The sequence below is a fragment of the Rattus norvegicus genome, chromosome 19, assembly GCF_036323735.1.
Source record: "Rattus norvegicus strain BN/NHsdMcwi chromosome 19, GRCr8, whole genome shotgun sequence".
Lineage (NCBI taxonomy): Eukaryota > Metazoa > Chordata > Mammalia > Rodentia > Muridae > Rattus > Rattus norvegicus.
The window spans coordinates 63,719,858-63,740,710 of NC_086037.1; the positions used below are offsets into that span (position 1 = coordinate 63,719,858).

At 46.4% G+C, this 20,853-nt stretch overlaps 1 protein-coding gene across 1 annotated transcript in view; it reads left to right on the forward strand.

Moving 5' to 3' along the window:
* The window catches only part of Cdh13 (cadherin 13), a 1,037,872-nt gene that overhangs the window by 461,607 nt on the left and 555,412 nt on the right, over positions 1-20,853 (forward strand). The window contains exon 4 of the mRNA NM_138889.2: positions 13,169-13,285. Coding sequence (NP_620244.1) covers positions 13,169-13,285 — 117 coding nt within the window. The remainder of the gene's footprint in view (positions 1-13,168; positions 13,286-20,853) is intronic.

Below are 20,853 nucleotides of genomic sequence, written 5' to 3' on the forward strand. Positions count from 1 at the left end.
GAGATTGGGAGTGGGGTGCCTCTGTTTCTTCATCGGCTTTTAAAGCTCATACAATGAATGTGTGATGAATACATCACCATGCCTAGTGGAGCAGAAGGGCTCCAGGGGTGTGAGTTCGTGGCACCGTTATCTACCTATATCTCCTCTAGGTGAGGGCTTCAAGTTCATCCATCCATCGACATTGCCCAAGCCGTCCTGCAGAAGGAAGTCAGCATTCAGCCAGGCATCCCAACAGCCTGCCTCTGTCTCTGTTTCCACTAACAGTCAGTAAACACAGCGTAGCATCTCAGCGGATGTTACTCTTCCACCCAGGCTCATTCTGTCTTCTCAGCTACATTAATTCATCAGTCATTTGATTCATGTGTTGTCTGAGCTCAGAACAGGTGCCGGGACTGCTCTGGTTTACCGGGGTTAGGGTGTTAAGTGTGAGAAAGGAAAGCAAATCCGTGCCGTATGGCTCTTAGACATTGGTGGGGAGCAGGGAGAGGCAGACAGTAATAGCAGTGAGTAGACCATGAGGCTTTGATAGTAACAGGGGCTGCGGATACAAATCGAGTGTGGGCGGGAAGTGCAAAGTATTGGGATGTTGATGGACTTAGTATGTTAGGCCTAGGGAGGATCCCTCTGCATAGCCAAGGAGATCCTACCTATGTCAGAGAACAAAGTGACGCTCAGAGAAGGTCTGGGGAATTCTCTAATGCCATGCAGTTCTATCACTCCAGAGGCAGGGTGGAAAAGAAAGTGGCCAGCTTCTGTGCAAGGCATCATTGTCTGGCATGATTCTGAGCTTGACTGGTGCTCCCTGGCTGACGCCATTGGTTCTGTATTCCTCTTCATAACTCACGCTTTCTGAAATACACCTCACTTCAGTTCCTCCTCTCCATGACTTAACCTTGCCACGTTCAACTGGAGTTAAAACTTAGGGTCAGCTTCCACCATCTGGGTAGTGCCATCATAGGATACGACCCCTCCCCCAGTACCTTCATGTCACTCAGAAATAGCCATTCCCCTAGGGAACCCAGCACCCGTGGACATAGAACTACAGAAGAGAGGGTGACTATTAGCCCTTGCGAATCTCCACCAGGGGGCGTCATGCTGTGTGCACCCCTCACCGCAAATAAATGGCAGCCTGACACCGCCTCAGATGCAATTTTGTATTTCACACACCATTTAACTAATGGAAGCCACATAATAGGCACTCAGCGAATCGCAGTCGATTACATTCTTCCTCGTTTTTCATCTCCTAATATGATTAAGATCCTTTGTATTTCAACTCATGGTAAAGGATGGAAATGAGGTGATTATTATCCACAAATTCCAGGCATTATCGAACACCTACTATAGGCCAGGCCCTAGGCTGGGTGGTGGGGGTGGGGAACTTGCGTCTGAGGGGCTTACATTCAGTCTGTGGCAAAGGAGCAATAAACGGTAATATGCGTGGTGTATTATGCAGGGTAGAGAGAAAGAGAGCATAGGCAGTTAGGGTTAAGCGCTGGGGAGAGTGGCCATCAGAACTCCCAAAGTATGATTCTTCTAAGTGTTTATATGAATGAAGAGAAACATAGTAACAGTGGTTGAAAGAACGAGCCCCACCCCCACCTCGCCTGTAGCTCACATGCTAATTCTTCAATCCCAAGAATATGTTGCCTTTCAGGGCAAAAGAAATGAGATTATAGCGGAGGAGGGAGGCAAGAGCATGAAGATGTCTGGCAGGAAAGCATTTGCATATGAACACAAACACCCAAGTTCACTCCTCAGAACCCACGGGATGAAGCCTACTGTAGTGGTGTACCTTTGTAACCTCAGTGCTGGGGAGACAGAGGCACAGTTCTCAGGGCTCTTTGGTCAGTCAGTCTAGCTGAATCAGTGGGTTCTGGACCAGTGGGGAACCCTGTCTTTAAATAAACAAACATACAAATAACTCTTGAGAAATGACACCTGAGATTGACCTCTCACCCCCCCAACCCCCAGTGTATGCACACACTCAAGTATATATACATGGCACACAAAAATGTGATTAAAAATTACCATCTTGAGTATCCAGCACTGTCCTGAGGCTCAGGGTAACTCAAAAGAGAGAATAGGAAGCAACAGGCAGACAAAAATACCCGTTACGTTTGGAGGTGGAGGGAGGGGCTGTTTGCTTAAGTGTGTAGCCTCTGTGTAGTAGTTCTCAGCCTGGGGGTCACGACCCCAAGGGTGTCAACAGATGCTTTCACAGGGGTCACATACCACCATTGGAAAACACAGATGTGCAGATTACAGTTCATAACAATGGCAAAAGTATAGTTATGAAGTAACAATGAGAATGATTTATGACTGGGGGTCAGCACAACATGAGGAATTGATTAAAGGGTCACACAGGCTTGGGGAGGTTGGGAACCAGTGCTCTAGAGTCTAGGAAATCTCCCCTACAGACTCCATGAGAACCCATCCCTGCTCCCAGACTGCTTCGAGTCTGCCAGTCTATCTCTCACAAGCATACCCCAAGAACTCTGTACCGCTCTAGCCGCTGTCGCTGTCTTTGCTACAGTCTGTTATAGCAGCAATAAGAAACAAGATAGGTCTCTGGGGAAGAGTTTTCTGCATGGGGCAAACAGCCAGTGCAAAGGTCCTGAGGTCGAATGTATCTTGGGATACCAAGATGTCTGTGCAGTTGGATTGACACAGAGTATTTTCAGAGAGCTCAGGATGACAGGGGCATGGGGTACCTTATCTAGCAGATCACGGGACAATAAAAACAATCACTTTTACTCCGTTGTTAGCAGTTCCCACGAGAAGAGTGAAGTCACCCAGCTCCCGTTTTAATGGGACTCTAGCTGCCGGGAGAGGGATGGTAGAAACACAGGGGGCAAGGTCACACATCAGTGCTGATAAACACACTTAGTTCCAGCACTGTGAGGCAGAGGCCTACAGATCTCTGTGAGGACAAGGTGAAGCTCTTCTGTATAGTGAGCGCCGAGACAGCCAAGGATACCTAGTGAGACCCTGCCTCACCAACAAAACGGGGGAAGCATATTGAGCTGGGGGGATGGCGCAGTGGTTAAGAACACTGGCTGCTCTCGAAGGTTCCATTTCCAGCACCAACATGGTGTTCCCGACCACTGGTACTCCAGTTCCAAGAGATCTGATGCCCTCCTCTGGCTTCTGTGAGCACTGTATACACAAAGTACAAATACAGAGGTGGAGGCAAAATATTTAGACACCTATAATAAAAATAACTTTTAAAAGATGTTATTGACTGAGACCAGAGTGGTAGCTGTGAACAAGGAGGAGGGCAGTAAAATTCAAAAGCTGCTTTGAAGATTGACTACAAGAGCCGAATCACAGATAAATGTGATTGTTTCCCTGGAAACGATTGATTGAGTAAAATTCCTTCAGTAATGAAAATCTTCACCGGGAAAGTGAGCCATGCAGGTAGGTGGAGCAGATTACTATCTCGACATCAGATACAATGACCTGAGTTCAAGTCCCATCTCCTCCCTTCTCCAAGGCCTGTGTGCCTGGGCTACATGTTTGAAATTCCCCAGCCTCAGTCTCCTCATCTGGAGCATGGGAGTTCCATGGGATGGCCCAAACATTGCGCGAGTGTAGACCAGAGGCATCTGGAAGGCCCACGCCTAATGCGGAGCAAACTCAAAACACCATCTCGGCGCCCTCGAAGTCACCGGTTTGCAGGTATATCCGAAGGCCTATGGATCACTCAAGAGCGCGACGTGGAACGGAAGTAAAACAAATGAAGCGGAACCATGCTTTCCTGTGGGGCGAGTTCAAAGAGCAACCGGGGATGCAGACATAGCTCGCTGGGTCCCAGAGAAGATTTTCAGAGCTCAGCCATCAAATAGTGTCTACATTTGCCAACCACGACTTCCAAAGAGGAGCGGGCCCTCGCGCCTTTTAGGGAAGAACGAGAATTACACGGCGATTGAATATTTATTACGCGCACCTCTTCCTTAAGCAGTTGTTTTACCATCGCGACATCAAAACCACCGGCCCAGAGAAGACTCAGATGTGGGAGAATGTCAAATGTGTTTTTTCTTTCTTTCTTCTTATTTTTTTTTCCCTGTCCCTTTTCATGGTAGATCTGACGCACCTTTGAATCTTCAAAGGACGCGATAATCAATGACGTGCGTGGGGAGACGGGAGACAGGCGACAGCGTGCCCGTCATTGTGGAGATGAATTTATTAATGTAAACGGCATCGTGTGGAAGAGAGATGGGGCTGAATTAAAATGTGAGGACCTGTGATCCAACAAGAAACATAGAACAAAGGGAGGAGAGGGAAACGGAGCAGGGAGGATAAAAGACACTTTGCCGATGCCAGGTACCACCCAACAGAGCAACATAAAAGAGGTTATCGCAGAAGCAGGCTACTGCAGCAACCCTGGCGTCTTAATTAAAGCGTCTTCAAGAAAAGAGGTAGCGGGAATAGGACCAGGGGTGTTGGTGAGACAGTGGTGACATAGAAGCAATACAGAGACAGAAGAGGGGATTATTCAGGGTAAATATTGGGACTAAGTCTCCGAGAAACACAGCCCGAGCTTCACTCATGGAGAATATTTAAAAATTGCTTGGGTATGGGGAGCGGTTGACGTTGGCAGCTTGTGTGGAGAATAGCTTTCTTACGCACACACACAAACACACACACACACACACAGAGAGAGAGAGAGAGAGAGACAGAGAGAGAGAGAGAGCGCGAGCGAGAGAGAGAGAGAGAGAGAGAGAGAGAGAGAGAGAGAGAGAGAGAGTTTGCATGCCTATGTGACTTACCACATGACTGCAGGTGCCCACTGAGGCCAGAAGAGGGCACCAGAGCCCCTGGAGCTAGAGTTACGGGTCATTGTTGGGTGCCGTATAGCTGCTAGGGGCTGATCTCATGCCTTCTCCAAGAACAGCTCGTGCTCTTGGCTCCTGAGCCATCTCTCCAGCCCTGGGGAATAGCTTTCTAATTTTACAGTTTGCAGCCATTAGCCTCAAGAAGAAGACCCCCAAACTGACAGACAACAAGTAAGAGAACAAGGATCTTGAAGCGAGACCAAATCCAGAGAGTGGGTCCAGGCCAAAAGGACTACCCTGCCTTCCTGTTGGGAGGGAAGATGGCTCAGCATGTAAAGACACTTCCAAAGCTGAGCTTGAAGTCCAGGACCTACATAATGGAGCAAGAACAAGTGTGGAGGCTGCCCTCTGACCTCCACATGCATGTTGGGGCATGTGCACACACAAATAAACAAACAAACATTTTAAATAAATAGTATTATGTATGTCCAAGAAAGAGGCACACCACTGGAGGAGTGCAAAGGACCTAACTGCCTCTTTATACAGTTGATAAAGCTGTACACTGTCTCCAAATCCACCCCAGAATAGCCCAGCACCAGCGCTATTGTCTAACTGTCTCCTTTGGCTGACACCTTGTGATGCCCTGCTTCATCGCCAGCCGCCCGACCGCGTAGTGGGCACTGTCCACATTGGCAGCCAGCATGGCCTCCTGCCAGCTAATGAGGTGATTGGGCTGCCAGGGAGAAGGGAGCTGGCATCCTTTCCACTCCGGTGATGAATGTATCAGGTGATGAGTAAAAGGTAGGACCGTCACTTCCCTGAGGTCACCCTGAGCCTTTGGAATAAGAAGAGATGGTGCAGGCTTGCCCTGCCAGCATTTACTAATACACACCATCCTCTAAAGTTTAAAACAATATGTCTGCACTCACCGGAAGTGATCAGAAACTATCCCCAAAAGAACTGGGGACAAGGAAGGGAAGTGTGGGTCCATGAGCAACAGCAGAAGGTTCTCCGTTCTGGCGAGGATGTGTGCAGCCTGGGGTACCTGTGGGTAGCTCTGTGTGACTGTCATGGCGGGAACCCACAGCCAACACTTTGCACATACCCACTTGAAATGCAAGGGCACTTCCTTCTGTGGGCGGGCGTGATGGTGGATCTTAAATGTCAACTCGTCGCAAAGTAGAATCACCTGAGAAAGGAGTCTCAAGGGGAAATTGTCCAGATCAGTGGGCCTGTGGGCGTGTCTTCGGAGGACTGTCTGGGTTGGTAATTCCAGTGGGAAGACACGCCCTGAAGGTGGGCGGCACCGTTTCACCAGCTGAGTCCGGTGCTGCCTGGGAGTTACGGAGGTGAGCTGAACCTGAGGACCCAGGAAGCATGGAACGTGTCCATCTCTCTCTGCTCTGCACTCCGGATGTGACATGACCAGCTGCTTCAGTCCCTGCCCTGACTTCCCTCCAAGGATGAACTGTAACCTGGCTCTATAAGCCAAATAAAGCCCTATCAGCCTATACCACCTTTGGTCAGTGTGTTTGCCATAGCCTTAGAAGTCAAGAAATGGGAGGCTTTGTGAGAGGGGCTCTCTTAAAGGCCATTTATCGGGTTCGAACTCTTGCGGATGCAGAAAACAGCGTTCCGGGAGCTTGTGTTCTTGCACCTAGAACACGGACTCAGATTAATTCAGCTGTGGAGGCAAGGGGCTCTGTGTGTATTAGGAAAACAAGCCCATTTGTAAAACGCTGCCAGATCCCTCCAGGTGCTCAGAAGAAGCTATTTAGCATGAATATTTCATCAATGCCAGAGTAGATTGAAGAAAATTCTTTCCATTATGTCCCCATCACCGTCGCACGTGGTTGCACGGACTTCTGACTAAAGAATCTAAATACGCTTAAAACATTCTTCACCTCCAGTGGAACGAGCGTGGTCTGATTGGCTTGTTATTTTCCTGCTTCATGAAATATTTCAGAGGCAATTGTGTCTCGAATGTGTTGTTTGGCAAATTTTTATCCGAAGCCAGAGTCTCTGGATTATTTTTTTAACTGGCAGCCCCGATGTAAGGAAGTCGACACTTTAGAGAAAATGTCGAGGGCCTGGCTCTGCGGTCCTTGCATTTTAATTTTTGAGACCAACATTTAGGACACGGTGCCGGGCTTGGCATGGCAAGTGAGGGAACAGACACTTGAAGTGGGTGGACTTCAGCATTCACATCCACACCCCAGACCCAACGGGCAGCCAAGTCGAAGTCAGACTCCAGCCTTGCAGAGGCTTCTCCAGGGGAGGAGAGGACTGTCTGGTGTGTTGGAGAAGCCTGAAGTCTCCTTGCCCCTGTCATCTTCGGAGCGTCTCAGGTTTCCCGTTCCCACACAATGCTGACCTGTGTTTACCTTCCGCCTCTGAGCCTTCTGCCCACAGTCCCCAGGCCTGAAACCACACCCTTCCTTTCAGCCCTTTTTCTGGAGGAAGAATTTTGAACTGATGGAGACAAGAGTGGAGAGCAGAGAGATAGATGACGTTGGCCATGCAGGAGAGGGCAGGGTCCAGGAGGGACAGTACCTGCTAAGGTCAGCAGCAGCATCAAAGCCCACTTCCTGGGTCTTCCCTGTCTCAGTGGTGCTGGGGCCTTTATCCTAGATCAATGTGGGAAGAAGGGGGCAGGTGGTGTTCTTAAAAGATCTTTCTGAGCGGAAACTCCTAAAGTCACCTCTCAAATCCTAAACACACAGAGAGAACCTCTAGCTTCTTTAAATCATGGACTATTTTGTCCATAGCAACTTCTTTCCCATCCTAAACATACATACCAAAGCCAAATGGCCCGGGACACTGGGAATGTCCCTCCTCGGTGGCCCACATTTGGGTGCCTGATGATAATTTCAACCACACATATAAGAGTGTTCATGTATGTGTTCATTTTATTTTTTTTAATACTGTGGTGCTTTTTTTCATTACACGAAAAAGAAAGGGACACCGGAAATTGAAATAAATATTTCCTTCTATAACTGAGACTATTTAAAGGGATAAATGATTAATTTCCCAAATAATGGTCTAAGCATGCCTAGACAAGACTAAAGGAGTCAACGTGCAGGCCAGGAAGTGCTTTTTCTAGAGCAGGTTTCTCAGGAAAGGGATTTCATTGGGCTCTCCTAGCTCCTACGGTCTATCATCCCTCGACGATATAACCCAGAGCAATACCTCACATGCCCAGTTGGCTGCGACACTTTTAAGGGATCGCTAAGCAGATATTTAAATGACTTCAGCAGGATGTTGACCTGGAGAATTTCACTTTCTGTTCTCTTGCTTAAATTGTGATTGTAGGTAGAAATAGGTTTTGTTAGGCATGTCATCAAATGAATGTATAATATACTTCGTCCATGACCCTCCCGCACATAGCCATCTCTGACTACCCCCTTTCCCCAGTTTCAGATTGACCTTTGTGCTGCCAAAGTTTCTGATTAGTGGCTTTCCTCAATGGAAGTGCTGTTCCCGACGTCACCGGCTAGCATTTCTAGAAAGCGCATGCGCTTGGAAGCTGCGCGATGGTGGCTTCTCATTTATTACTGTTGCATACATACCAACAGCCCTTGAAAACTGTGAATGCCATGGTTTCCGATGGTTGTCTGGCTGCACGCCAGCCATCATCTTCCTACCCCACCTTCTAAAAAAATTCTATATTCTGTGTCCTCTTGGCACAAAATGATTTCCCGGGCAAACAGGGCAGCACAGATTCCCACCTGAGGCACTGAGGGTCTTTGCTGACAGACACACAGGTATACGCATAAATTGCAAAGGTGGGGGCAAAGCACTAAGCTTAGAAACATGAAATAAGGGCCAAAGTGTTTAGGAATGGAAGGAAGAAGGCTGCTCTGCCCCGTCGCTCTCTCCTGGTGCCTCAAAGGCACCCTCTGAGCCAGCACGCATGCTCAGAGCGCAACTCCTCATGTACTCTGTGCCTCAGAGACTGTTTCCCAAGGCCCAGAGTTCCCTGCTTCTTTGGTATTTTGCATCTAGGCTGACACTGCTGAGCCTACATCGAGGGAACTGGGAGAGGTGGGAGGTGGACTGGGACTGCATCTTTAATGGCTCTGTGCGGGAAGAGAGAGATTTTGGGAGCAGGCACCAGGCTCAGGGGCTCTCAGAACAACAGCATCGCCCTCGGCAGGCTTGCAGACACAAGTGAGCCCTTTATCACAAACAATGGAAAGTTTGTTGCCGAGGACACAGGGTGCTTTTTCATTGCGTTGGACACATTTACACACGCGCTGTCGTAATGAACGGAGGCCTCTGTGGCTGTATTACAGCTCTGAATCACCAAGCCCTTACATATGCATGGCGCCTTAAATCTTCACCCAGCAGCGTCGTTCCCATTCACTCATGGGCGGCTCTTGGAGTTGTTGGTTTTCTTAACTGTAAATGAGATTCACATGTATCGCGTACTTTACGTATGTTCTGTCCTTTTGTCGTCCCTCAATAAAGCAACAGTCTTGGGAGATGCTATGCCTCGGTTTCGTATAGTAGAACCCACTCTCTCCTCCATTGTCTCCTGGTTTTCCTCCTCCTTTCTGCTGGCTCGTTTCTTTCGTCTTTCAGTTTGAGTTGGGTTAGGATTATTGTGCAGTGCTTGGTTCAGTTGGCTGAGTTCCTGGTTGATTCGTTTTAGCCTCTTTCTGCTCTTCACTGACATTCATAAACACGCACATGCACATACATATACACATACATACCTACATACACGCACATATACACATACATACACACATACATACCTACATACACACACATATACACATACATACATACCTACATATACACACATATACACATACATACACACATACATACCTACATACACACACATATACACATACACACATACCTACATATACACACATATACACATACATACACACATACATACCTACATACACACACATATACACATACACACATACATACCTACATACACACACATATACACATACATACATACATACACACACATATACACATACACATACATACCTACATACACACATACACCTGCACATATACATACATACATATGTACACATATATACATACATACACACACCTATACACATACATACATACATACACATACATACATACCTATATACATACATACACATACACCTATACATATACATACACACATACACACACACGCACACATGCACACACACCACAGGGGGGTAGAAATGAAGGAGAGAAAGAAAGAATTCAGTGTTTTGTCTTTGCCTAAACATGGAGAGTACTGTTTTCCTAGAAACCACCCATCATTTTATGCACATGTGTATGCGTGCTTGCTAGTGTGTACATTGTACATGTGTTCACATGTGGAGGCCAGAGAACAGCACTGAGTGTCATCTTCCCAAACACAGCCCAGCTCCTCTGAGGCAGGAAGGATCTCCCAGCCAGGGATCCTCAGTAATCCTCCTGTGTCCACTCTGCAGTGATGGGATTCCAAATGCACACCACATGGTCCAGCATTTGGAAGTGTGTTCTGATGTCTTTCTGCCCTCGAAAGGGAAATGCTTTTTCCAACTGAACCAATTTTATAAGCAGGTCTGGAGACATGGCTCAGAGGTACAAGCGCTGTCTGCTCCCCCACAGGACCTAGTCGCACAGAGCATTGGCCTTGCCATTTTAGGCACACGGAGCAGTGGTATGAAACACATTCACAATGCTGTCCAGTTCAATTCCAGAGTGCTTTCCGTTTTTACAGAACTGATTATATGTCCCCCAAAATAACAAACAGCTCATATCTTCTCTTGGGGTCTTGGGAAATAAACATGGAAAGAATTCATAGGCTTGCAACAATTATTCTGGTCTGCGAAGTGATCTTGATTGTAGCTTCATTTTCTCCGCTCAGAAATAGCATTTTGGTAAACCAGCCGTGCTTTACGTAATTTACTCCTTAGTTGGTACTTTTTTTTTTTCATATTCTTCTCTAACTCAGTTCACACAATCTAGAATGGACCTGACAGGAAGCTGTTTAGGAACAGAGTTTGTGGTATGCATTATCCCTGCTGGTTTCAGAAATGTAACTGGGGGTAATTCTGTAATTCTTACATAATCTGTGTAAGCGGTCCTCATTGGCTGAAGAGAGCTATGGGACTACCTAGGAGGATTTCTTTAGGTATGCAGGCTGGCACATGTGTGTTTTGTTAAACAATAAATAGAATGTGCCATCCCTTGCTAGTTCCAGCTACTCTCTGGCCCCAGCGGCCTCGCCATCTCCATGCACCGACCTCCCCATCTCACGGTTAGCTGTCACAAATCCTGTAACCCGATAAAATCAAAATTCTAGAGGCTTGTAAGTTATCTGTCAGATTTATATTAGTAAATTCTCAACTCACAAAACACCCGAGTAAAGAACCCAGAGCCAGCTAATATTGATATAAGCTGCCCATTTAGATTGTACAAATTGTCCTGTAATAATCCATCCCTTCTATGATATTCATAGCTACCTGTGGCTATTTAAAGCCACACGGATCTGGATCATCCTTCTCTTCCTCCGTCTTCCTTCCTTCCCCCTGTCTCCCATCTCTCCCACCTCTCAAAAGCTCTCAGCCCGCCCTCTTTTTCTACTGTCCAATCACAGGCTCTCGCCTTGTCTTTCACCTACCCTCACGTGCTTACAGACAACAATCTACGCATGTCTCCTTGTTGGCTGATACGCCTTTGCTGTATCGCTACTCTGGCATTTTGTGAGGGGCTCCGGGTGCGGTCTTCCCACACCAGGCTCATGTTCAATTGTATCCTTGCTACTCAATATGGGGCTGTTTTCACATTTGTCTTTTGTGTGTCCTGCCTCACTAAACATTGTTCAGTGTCTTCCTTTTCTTCCTTCGAGCTTAGCCCCTGGCTGGCTTCCTAGAGTGGAAATACGGAAGGAAGGGCTGTGGGTATTTGCAAAATTCTCGATAAACAAATATTGCCCAATGGCTCTCCACAAGACCGTTAGTCGATATTCCAAGAAAAATCAAGACTGTGAGTGTTTGTGGAGGTTTTCAGAAGCTTTAGCTGGTTTTGTTGCTTGTTCAACTGCCCTACGTATGTTTTCTCTTTAAAAATAAAAAAAAGACATTAAAAACATAAGTACTCACAAACACACATACTCACACTCATACACACACTCTCTTACACACACTCACACACACATACACATACCCTCTCACACATACTCATACACACATACACATACACTCTTGGCACACACACATGTATAGTTATGGACAGGGGGGTTAGTGATGTCATGAAATTATTATTTACCGTATTGTTTTGGTAGGGACTCACTATGGTTATGAAGCATGAGGTGCATGCTTCTGGTGATACAGATGATAATTTTAATTAGCATGTGGTATTCGATAAGATTGATTTGCATATTAAAAGCGATACTCTATTTTCAATTCTCCCCCCCCCCCAGCCCTCTAATTAGATCAGGCTGGTACTAACCCCCTCCCACGTCCTCCTTCCCCTCTGTAGGCAGTAGTGTCTAGCTTGGGTTTAGCTATGTTGTGGGTCTCCACTATGTTTATCTTTCTGTTTCCTTCTTTGTAGATAATGTGACATTAGTACTTGACATAAAATAATGATACCGTTTCCTTTGTTGAACACAGTTCTTTAATTTAAAAGGTATAAGCCCTCAAATTGGAATCAATGAGTTATTGGATGTATTTAGAAAAAAAAAAAAAAGGACAGGACACTGGAGGCAGTGAAGGGAGATCTGGGAGGAGTTAGGGGAGGAGTTGGGGCGAACATGATCAAAACACATCAGCACATCGTATGAAATTCTCAAAGAATTAATTACGATCATTTTTTAGATGCAGACCTCCTGGCAGTGTGCACGCAATGAGTAAGGTGTGGGCACTTCCTTGGGGATGCACTCCAAAGGCACTCCTGATCCTAGCACTTGAACCTTGGGAAAACATCACCTGCATCCCCATGACACCTGGAAGTGTATACGGCCCTGTCACACACTGTAAATCATCCCTACTCCTCTAGCTGGCTGTGAAGAGAGCCATGCTATCTGGAAAGTCCCTTAGGCTGCTGACTAGATGACTTCTTCCTGTTTGGCAGACTAAGACTCCCCTATACAGCAGAAAGGGTGTGTTAATCCAGTATGACACTTTAAGTAGATAATTCGCAAATTGGCATTAACTGGCTTAACGATCACCACTGTGAATTGTGACATCAATTCTTCTGTGATGCTAACCAAGCACTTGGTCACTGTAAAGAGATTGGATAGGACAAGATTGACGGTGTCCAGACATTGCTGTGTCCTTCTGAACAAAGTGTAAGACCCCAGGACAGGCAGATACTTTCTTTCCCATCTGTGAGAGATCTTAATCAGGACACCTTGTTTTCTCTTTTAGGACATTTTTAAATTTGCAAGGACATCTCCTGTCCCAAGACAAAAGAGGTCCATTGTGGTGTCCCCCATCTTGATCCCAGAGAACCAGAGACAGCCCTTCCCCAGAGATGTTGGCAAGGTAAGTTGGACAAAGGACAAAGGACAGGGAGTGGTCCAGAGTATTTCTGTTAGGGGCTGAGCATGCGCAGTGTCCGCTGGCTATGCCAGATGAGAGTAGTTGGAACTGGCCTCCATCACTGTGTGTGTGGGAAGAGGTCAAAATGATTGTATCAAGGTAAGAATTTAAGCAATCATTTTAAAAGAAAATAACATGAAAATGCAGAAGCCATAGATCACGACTGTAGGATCTACATAGTAGAAAATAAACTTGTGGTGATGTTGTCACATGTCATTGGTTAACAACTGGCTGCTTTGTCTTCGTAGCTGATGTCCAGGTGACAGGCTGACAGCTGTGTGCCTATGTCTGCTTTTTTTACTGAGGTCCTGTTTCTTTTTCAAATGTGTCAGTCCAAGCTCACTGTCGGGTTAGCTTATCGGACACGAAACCAGAGCATGGGAACTCACCGGCATGAACTAGATCCAGAAGCAGTGTTGCTTCGCTCTGAACAATAAAGTCCCGGAAGAAAATATCTACCTTTAAATGGACCACAGCACTAAAGCCACCTTGCATAAGAAAAAAAAAATCAGCAGATTGGGTTTAATGATCCGACTAGCTTTTTTTGGTGATTCAGGACCCAGGCCACTTCCTGTCTGTGAACTAGAAGGGTGCTGTGCTGAGCTGACCGAAGGGGCTAGCTTTACCCGAGTGGGTAGGAGCAAGGACTAAAAGGGATGCATTGTTTCAAAGTAATTTACCTTAAGGAACAAATCAGGCCATCCTTGGTCCATTGGCTCAGATGCACTGAGTCATCCCAAACTGGTTGCTGTGAATATCCTGTTTTTCAGAAATCTGACCCATTTTAAATCACTTTAATTATGCAGACCTGCCTATAGGTGATTCCATTCTGTCTTTCTCTGCCCTTTTGGACCTAGTACAGATGTCTCATTCAAAAGAGTGGCCTCAAGGAAATTTTATGGGACACACATCAGTAGTACCTCCTGGCTTCACAGAAATGTCTACGTGGAGATTCAGATTCGAATCGGTTTCTATTTCTTGTTGAACCTGGAGTTCGGGTGCTTACTGGAACGAGCAGTCTCAGTGCCAGGAGCTATTGTTTTAGTAATTTACTCATCAGGTAAAAATAGAAAACAGGCTCTGGTCCAATCAGGACTGGGTGAATGCAATCCCGTTACGAGCAAACAATCCAACTTGTTGTCTAGTGGGGAAATGGACACATATGCAACTAAATAACAAGAAAATTAGAGCGTATGACAATGTCTGCACAAAACAACACCACAGTGACTGGAGGGAAGGAGAAAGGGTTCAGCCCCAAAGAGTCAGAGGGAGGAGATTGTCACAAAGCTGGCTGATACCAGCTAAGAGGTTCGTGATATCTGAGGGGAGAGTGGAAGGATCAGGACATTCATGGGAAGACGTGGTCCATGCTGTCTCGGTAGAGAGATATGTGCTCAAGGGCCTGAGATGGAGAGGGATGAAATGTTCCTGAGGAGCAGGACCCTAGGGTACTGTGTCCTGGCTGGTTTTGTGTGTCAGCTTGACACAAGCTGGAGTCATCACAGACAAAGGAGCCTCCCTTGGGGAAATGCCGCCATGAGACCCAGCTTTAAAGCATTTTCTCAATTAGTGATCAAGGGTGGGAGGACCCAGCCCATTGTGGGTGGTGCTGTCCCTGGGCTGGTAGTCTTAGGTTCTACAAGAGAGTAAGCTGAGCAAGCCAGGGGGAGCAAGCCAGTAAGTAACATCCATCCATGGCCTCTGCATCGGCTCCTGCTTCCTGACCTGCTTGAGTTCCTGTCCTGACTTCCTTTGGTGATGAACAGCAATGTGGAAGTGTAAGCTGAATAAACCCTTTCCTCCCCAACTTGCTTCTTGGTCGTGATGTTTGTGCAGGAATAGAAACCCTGACTAAGACAACTAGTAAACCTGGGAGAGCATGGTCAGAGAGCCTAGAAGATCTTGGAGGTGACCTACTTGGAGGCACTTTGACGGATTGGGATTTGGGCACAGCCTGAAATGACTGACCCCTGGAAGCTCTCTCCAGGCAGTGTATACATGTCAGGGGACACTGGCCTCCCTGTAGAGAATAATTTGTGAAATCAGAATGGGAGACAGCAGTGGGAACAAAGAGACCCACTAAGAGGAGAGGACTTCTGAATGAGGTGAGGGTGTCTTAGACCACTGGAGAAATTTCTACTGGAAATCAAAGACAGCAGCAACCAAATGTTCTGCTGATCAATATACGTATTATTTTAAACTGCCATTGTGCCAAAGCTGTATCTCTCTTAGCAATCATTTTCTATGACTCCTAGAAAACAGAGCAGCTTGGAAGGGACAGAGGTGAGTTATGACAAGTCCTGTCCCCCTGGACAGCCCCAAGCACTGTCAAACCCACACTAGGATCCCTGTCGAGAGGCTCATCTCCACCTCTTTAATGACTTTTGAGATCAGTGTCGGTCTTTTTTCATTACCCTAACAGAAGAGCGGATTCGGGCTGCTTTATAAAGAAAAGAGGTTTATTTAACTCATGGTAATAGGTGTGGAGGATCCAGAGGTGGCATCTGGTAGTAACTTCGTCAGCAGACTTCTGAAGACATACGATGAGTCATGGGAAAGAGATAGGCAGCACGATGTATGAGGCTCCATGGCCTCCTTCCTCACTCAGGGTGTTCAGGCAGCTGTGAGCATGTGCGTGTGAGGTGGGGTGGAGAGTGCGGGGAGGGCGTTCTGAGGATTTCAGTGTTACAGTTCTTTTAGACAGTGTTCAGTGAAACAGCATGTTCTCATTTTGGGGGTGAACAAGAGCTATATGAAGCTTGGGGAATGGGTAGGGGTTTCAGAGTGGGTGTATTTTATTGGCTATGACAGAGAGGCTAGAAACGCTTTGTTTACATGGAGAGGAATTCCAGTTACTTGCCGGGGAGGTTTTTATCGGAAGAGAGGAAAGTGAACCTGTCATTTGGCCATGGACTACGTGACTTTCCAGGGCTAGAAGAAGTGGAGGTCATGCTCTCCAGATAAGATCAGGCAGAGAAGAGGAAGCCCCACTGAGAAAGAGAGTCTTCTACTTTGCACTGAGCTTGGGAGGTATCTGGACACAGTGGAGCGCAACCTTAATAGCAGGGTCTCCCAACATGTACTTATCCGTCTAGTCTCTCTGCCTCTTTGTTTCTGTGCGTCTCTGTATCCGTATCCTTGTGTATGTAGCTGTACATTTGTACATGGATCAGGGCACATGTGTATTAGTGGAGTCCAGAGAAGAACCCCAGGCTGTTCCACAAGATGTCATCTACTTTGAATTTTATAGACATGGTCTCCCATTAGTCTGGAACTCATCAAGGAGGCCAGGCTGAGCCCCAGGGATCTGCTTGTCTCTGCCTCCTCAATACTGGGATTGTACCACCATGCTGCCATTTTAAAACTATGTACAGGTTGTGTGGATCAAGTGTGTGTCCCTGTGCTCACAAGGCAAGCACTTTACTGACTTCTGGCTAGGGAGTCTCCCCAACATCTTCCTCTTCTAATACTGCTACTGGCATTTTATTATGGGGGTTCTATCCTTGGGGCCGTGTCTAATTTTAATCACACACAAAGGGCACCTCCTCAAACACCATAGGCAGGTGGTTCCTACATCCTTAGTGCCTTGTAATGAGAATTACACTGAACACATGAAGCATTGGGGGTGGTCTTCACACAAGCTCTATCTACACAGTAGCAGGATGTAAGATGTGTTTTTTTCTAAGTACCACAAAGGGGAACTAGGTTTTCACCTGTAACCATGCATCAGAATCCCCAGACACACTTAACATGGGTACCAGGGTCCCACCCTCCAGGCCAAAACACATAACCTTTATGCAAGAACTATGCATAGGTGTTATTTAAAAGACCCCAGGGAAGACTGGTGTACACCAGGGTGAGGTCTCCTGGCATAGACCATCTTCTGCCTAGAGATGGTGTGACCCACAATGTCAGCTCCTCTGGGACCTTGTAGAAGTGTATGTTCTTGAGCCCTATCCTTAGAATCTCCTGGGTGAAGACCAGAAACCAGCTTTATAGAATTTATAGCAGACACTTGTGTGCGTCTCAGCTCTATCCCAGAACTTGTGTCTTAGTAAGATCCCTTTATGACGTATCAGATATCCATTGATGTGCTTGTCTATGCATCTTGTCCTTCAATGTGTGTCAATACCAAACAATTCATTATGATGCTGTTTTAAAGAGAGAACTTATTCTAGATTGATGTCCATTGCTGTGATAAAACATTCTTGCTAAAAGCTACTTGGGGAGGGAGGGATTCACTTGGCTTATACTACCATGCCTCAGCCCATCATTGAAGGAAGTCAGGACAGGCATTTGAAACAGAAACCACCATAGGAGCACTGCTTGCTGTTGCCCTTCCTCTGGTTTACTCAGCTATTATCTATCTATCTATCTATCTATCTATCTATCTATCTATCTATCTATCCATCCATCTATTGATCTATCGTGCACACGTGTGTGTGTGTGTGTGTGTGTGTGTGTGTGTGTGTGTGTGTGTGTATCTCCCAATCCACCCTGCCTAGGGATGTCACCCCCCACAGTGGACTGAGCCCTCCAACATGGACTAGCAATTGAGAAGTTATCCCACAGATGAAGATAATCCTTCCATTGAGCTACTCTCTTCTTACAAGTGTCAAGCTGACAACTAAAGTCACCTATCATGATGCCCATCAGAAAGAGTGTCCTGACCCATAGTAGGTGGCTCAGGTTTGAGCGAGCAGCCCCTGCACATATTAGATAAGAGCCAAGGTGGCAGGAAGCCGTGTGTCTACACTGATGACATCATCTCTGAGCCCCACTCCCCTACTTGGTGTGTGAGAAGATGATCTCTGTGGAATTCTTGTCATGAGAACTCACTGTGATAAGTGGAAAGGGCTTAGCAGAGTGCCAGATAAAACACGAATCGGTGCTAGTATTTTTTATGCTTCTCTAATCCTATACGATCAAGGATGCTGTCTGTTCCCATTGCTATTAAGTCCCAAGGTCCTCCCACGGTGCCGCATGAATAGCCAATTCTCAGTCTATGTTGGCTGACGCAAACTAGGTTGAGTTTCGGAGACTTTCACTCCTGGGAGACAAGAAGACTTACTCACAGAGGCCAAGCACATTGGGCCTCTAAGGCTGAGCACACAAACAGGTTAATTCAGAAACTGAGATGAGAACAGAGAATGAGAAAAGACCAGGAAAACCTGTGAGACAGAGTATTTATATCAGGCCTGTGAAGGCACAGAATTCTTCGGTATCCTGAGTTTTCCCAGGGAGCTTCCCTTTATGGTAGACACCACATGCATCGCTGCTCTGGGGCATCTTGCTGGCCAAAGGATCTCCTCCGAAGCTAGAAGACTTTGCATTCACACATGGAGCAGAACACAAGGCAAACAAGGAGTGCTGGAGAACACAGCTCCTCACCCTCCCTTGTGTGGGGGATGCTCCTGAGACTGTGTTGCCCACCACCTCCCAACTTTTCTTCCATGGGATTATGATCTTGCCACATATGGAGAGTACTGTTAACTCCCTAGAAATAACCTCATTGCCTTCAGAATGGCATGGCCACAACAGAAGACTAGTCTTGGGGCTAACTCTTGGGGTCTCCAAAACGAGACAAGGCTATTTCTTAATAGCCACTTGATTTTGTTACTTCCCTGTTGACGTGATTAAAAACACCATGACCCGAAGCAACTTATAAAAGAGTTTAGTTGGGCTCACATTTCTTGGGTGACAAGAGGCCAGCATGGCAGAGGATCATGGTGAGAAACGGGACAGGAGGCAGGAAGTGTGAAGACGTGGCTGGAGACTTATCTTAAACCCCAACACTGGTGACACACTAACCCAGCAAGAGGGCACCATCTAAACCTTCCCATTCAAACCACCACACCACTGAATCTCTTCTTTCAGTGGCAACAGCCTAAACTGGAGTCTGCCATGTAATACTAAAGTAAGAGGTGTAGTGATCTAGAGAGATTTGGAAGACAGCGTCCTCTTGATCCCAGTCTTAGGGTTTCATTGCTATGAATAAACACCATGACCAAGGCAACTCTTCTAAGGGACAACATTTAACTGGGTCTGGCTTCCATTTCAGAGATTCTGTCTATTATCATCATGGCAGTATCCAGGCAGACATGGTGCTAGAGAAGGAGCTGAGAGTTCTGCATCTTGATCAAACTGCAGCCAGGAGAGACTACTATGTCTCTTCTACACTGAGTAGAACTTGAGACTCGGAGTCCTCAAGGCCAGCCTTCACAGGGACACACTTCCTCTAACAACCACACCTCCTAATAATGGCACTTTCCACTTGCCAAGTCTATTCTAACCACCAGAGTCCCATGCATACCCAGCAATCATGGAAGACCCTTTGTATTCTCCCAAGTCTCTGCAGAGAAAAAGCTGACGGGCACAGGTAGGACTGATGGCGCTGAGATGAAAGATATAAGGGGAAGAATGGGATGAATGAATTAAAAGCAAGCAAGCATAATCAGGAAAGTAACTTCCTTCAGGGGAAAGCGAAGCACAGACAGAGTTTTCACCAGGTAGTTACTTTGCAAGAAACATCTGGAAGTTTGGGAGACTTGTGCATTGTGATGTTGGTATCCCATTAGGACTGGAAAGGCAGCTGCCTTATAGAGGACCTAGGTTGAGAATCTGTACATGGACACACATACTGCACCAAGAGGAGTCCTCTACTGGAAAATGAAATTGCCTCTGATACAGTTAAGGTAAGAGGCAAAGAAGAATATTTCTCGGTAGCTTCATTCTCATTCATTCATTCACTCATTCACCCATAGCCCAGGCTGGCCCTGGCTACTTTCTGATTGACAGCAAAGAGGCTTGGGGAAATTGCCTAGAAAGAGACGGATGGATGATTGGCAGTACTAAAGAGAACTATAATATGACAATATCATATTTATTGTCCCAATCTGGACAGTTTCTGACGAAAAGGCTTTGCTTATACGTACATCAGGACAACCAGTGTGAAGGGGACTTTCTAAGTGATCGTGCCAGCAGTTGCTCCTGTTATAACCTAGGTAGTGGATTTTTTACTCTAGTATAGAGAACTAGTGACAGTGAGGGCTGTGGAGAACACAGCTTAGATCTTCCCTCTGAAAACTAGAGTGTGCACCAGTCTCCTGAAAATCTCTTACTTCTACTGAGGGATACAAACATCAAAAGTGTGGAGGCTAGCGGGCCTTAGGTAGAGGGTGTTCTCATTTGATTGTATGCTCTATAGAACTGTCTACCCACAGGACGGTTTCATAGGAATCACTGAAACTATAGACAAAGTCTTGGCTAATGCATAATTTGACCACCCACCAAATCATTATGAGTTGCCAGATTGCTATAACATGGGCGATCCAGAAAACCCTTTCCCATCCTGAGTAATATATTGGATAGCTCTGGCTGTCTATTCCACTCGTTTGTTGAGCCAACTGGCTGGAAGCATATGGGTGGAATGAACCCACATGTTTTGGGAAGACAACTAGAAACATGCCAGGCCATTAGGAAATGAGTTTTCCCTCCTTATTTCTGCCTCT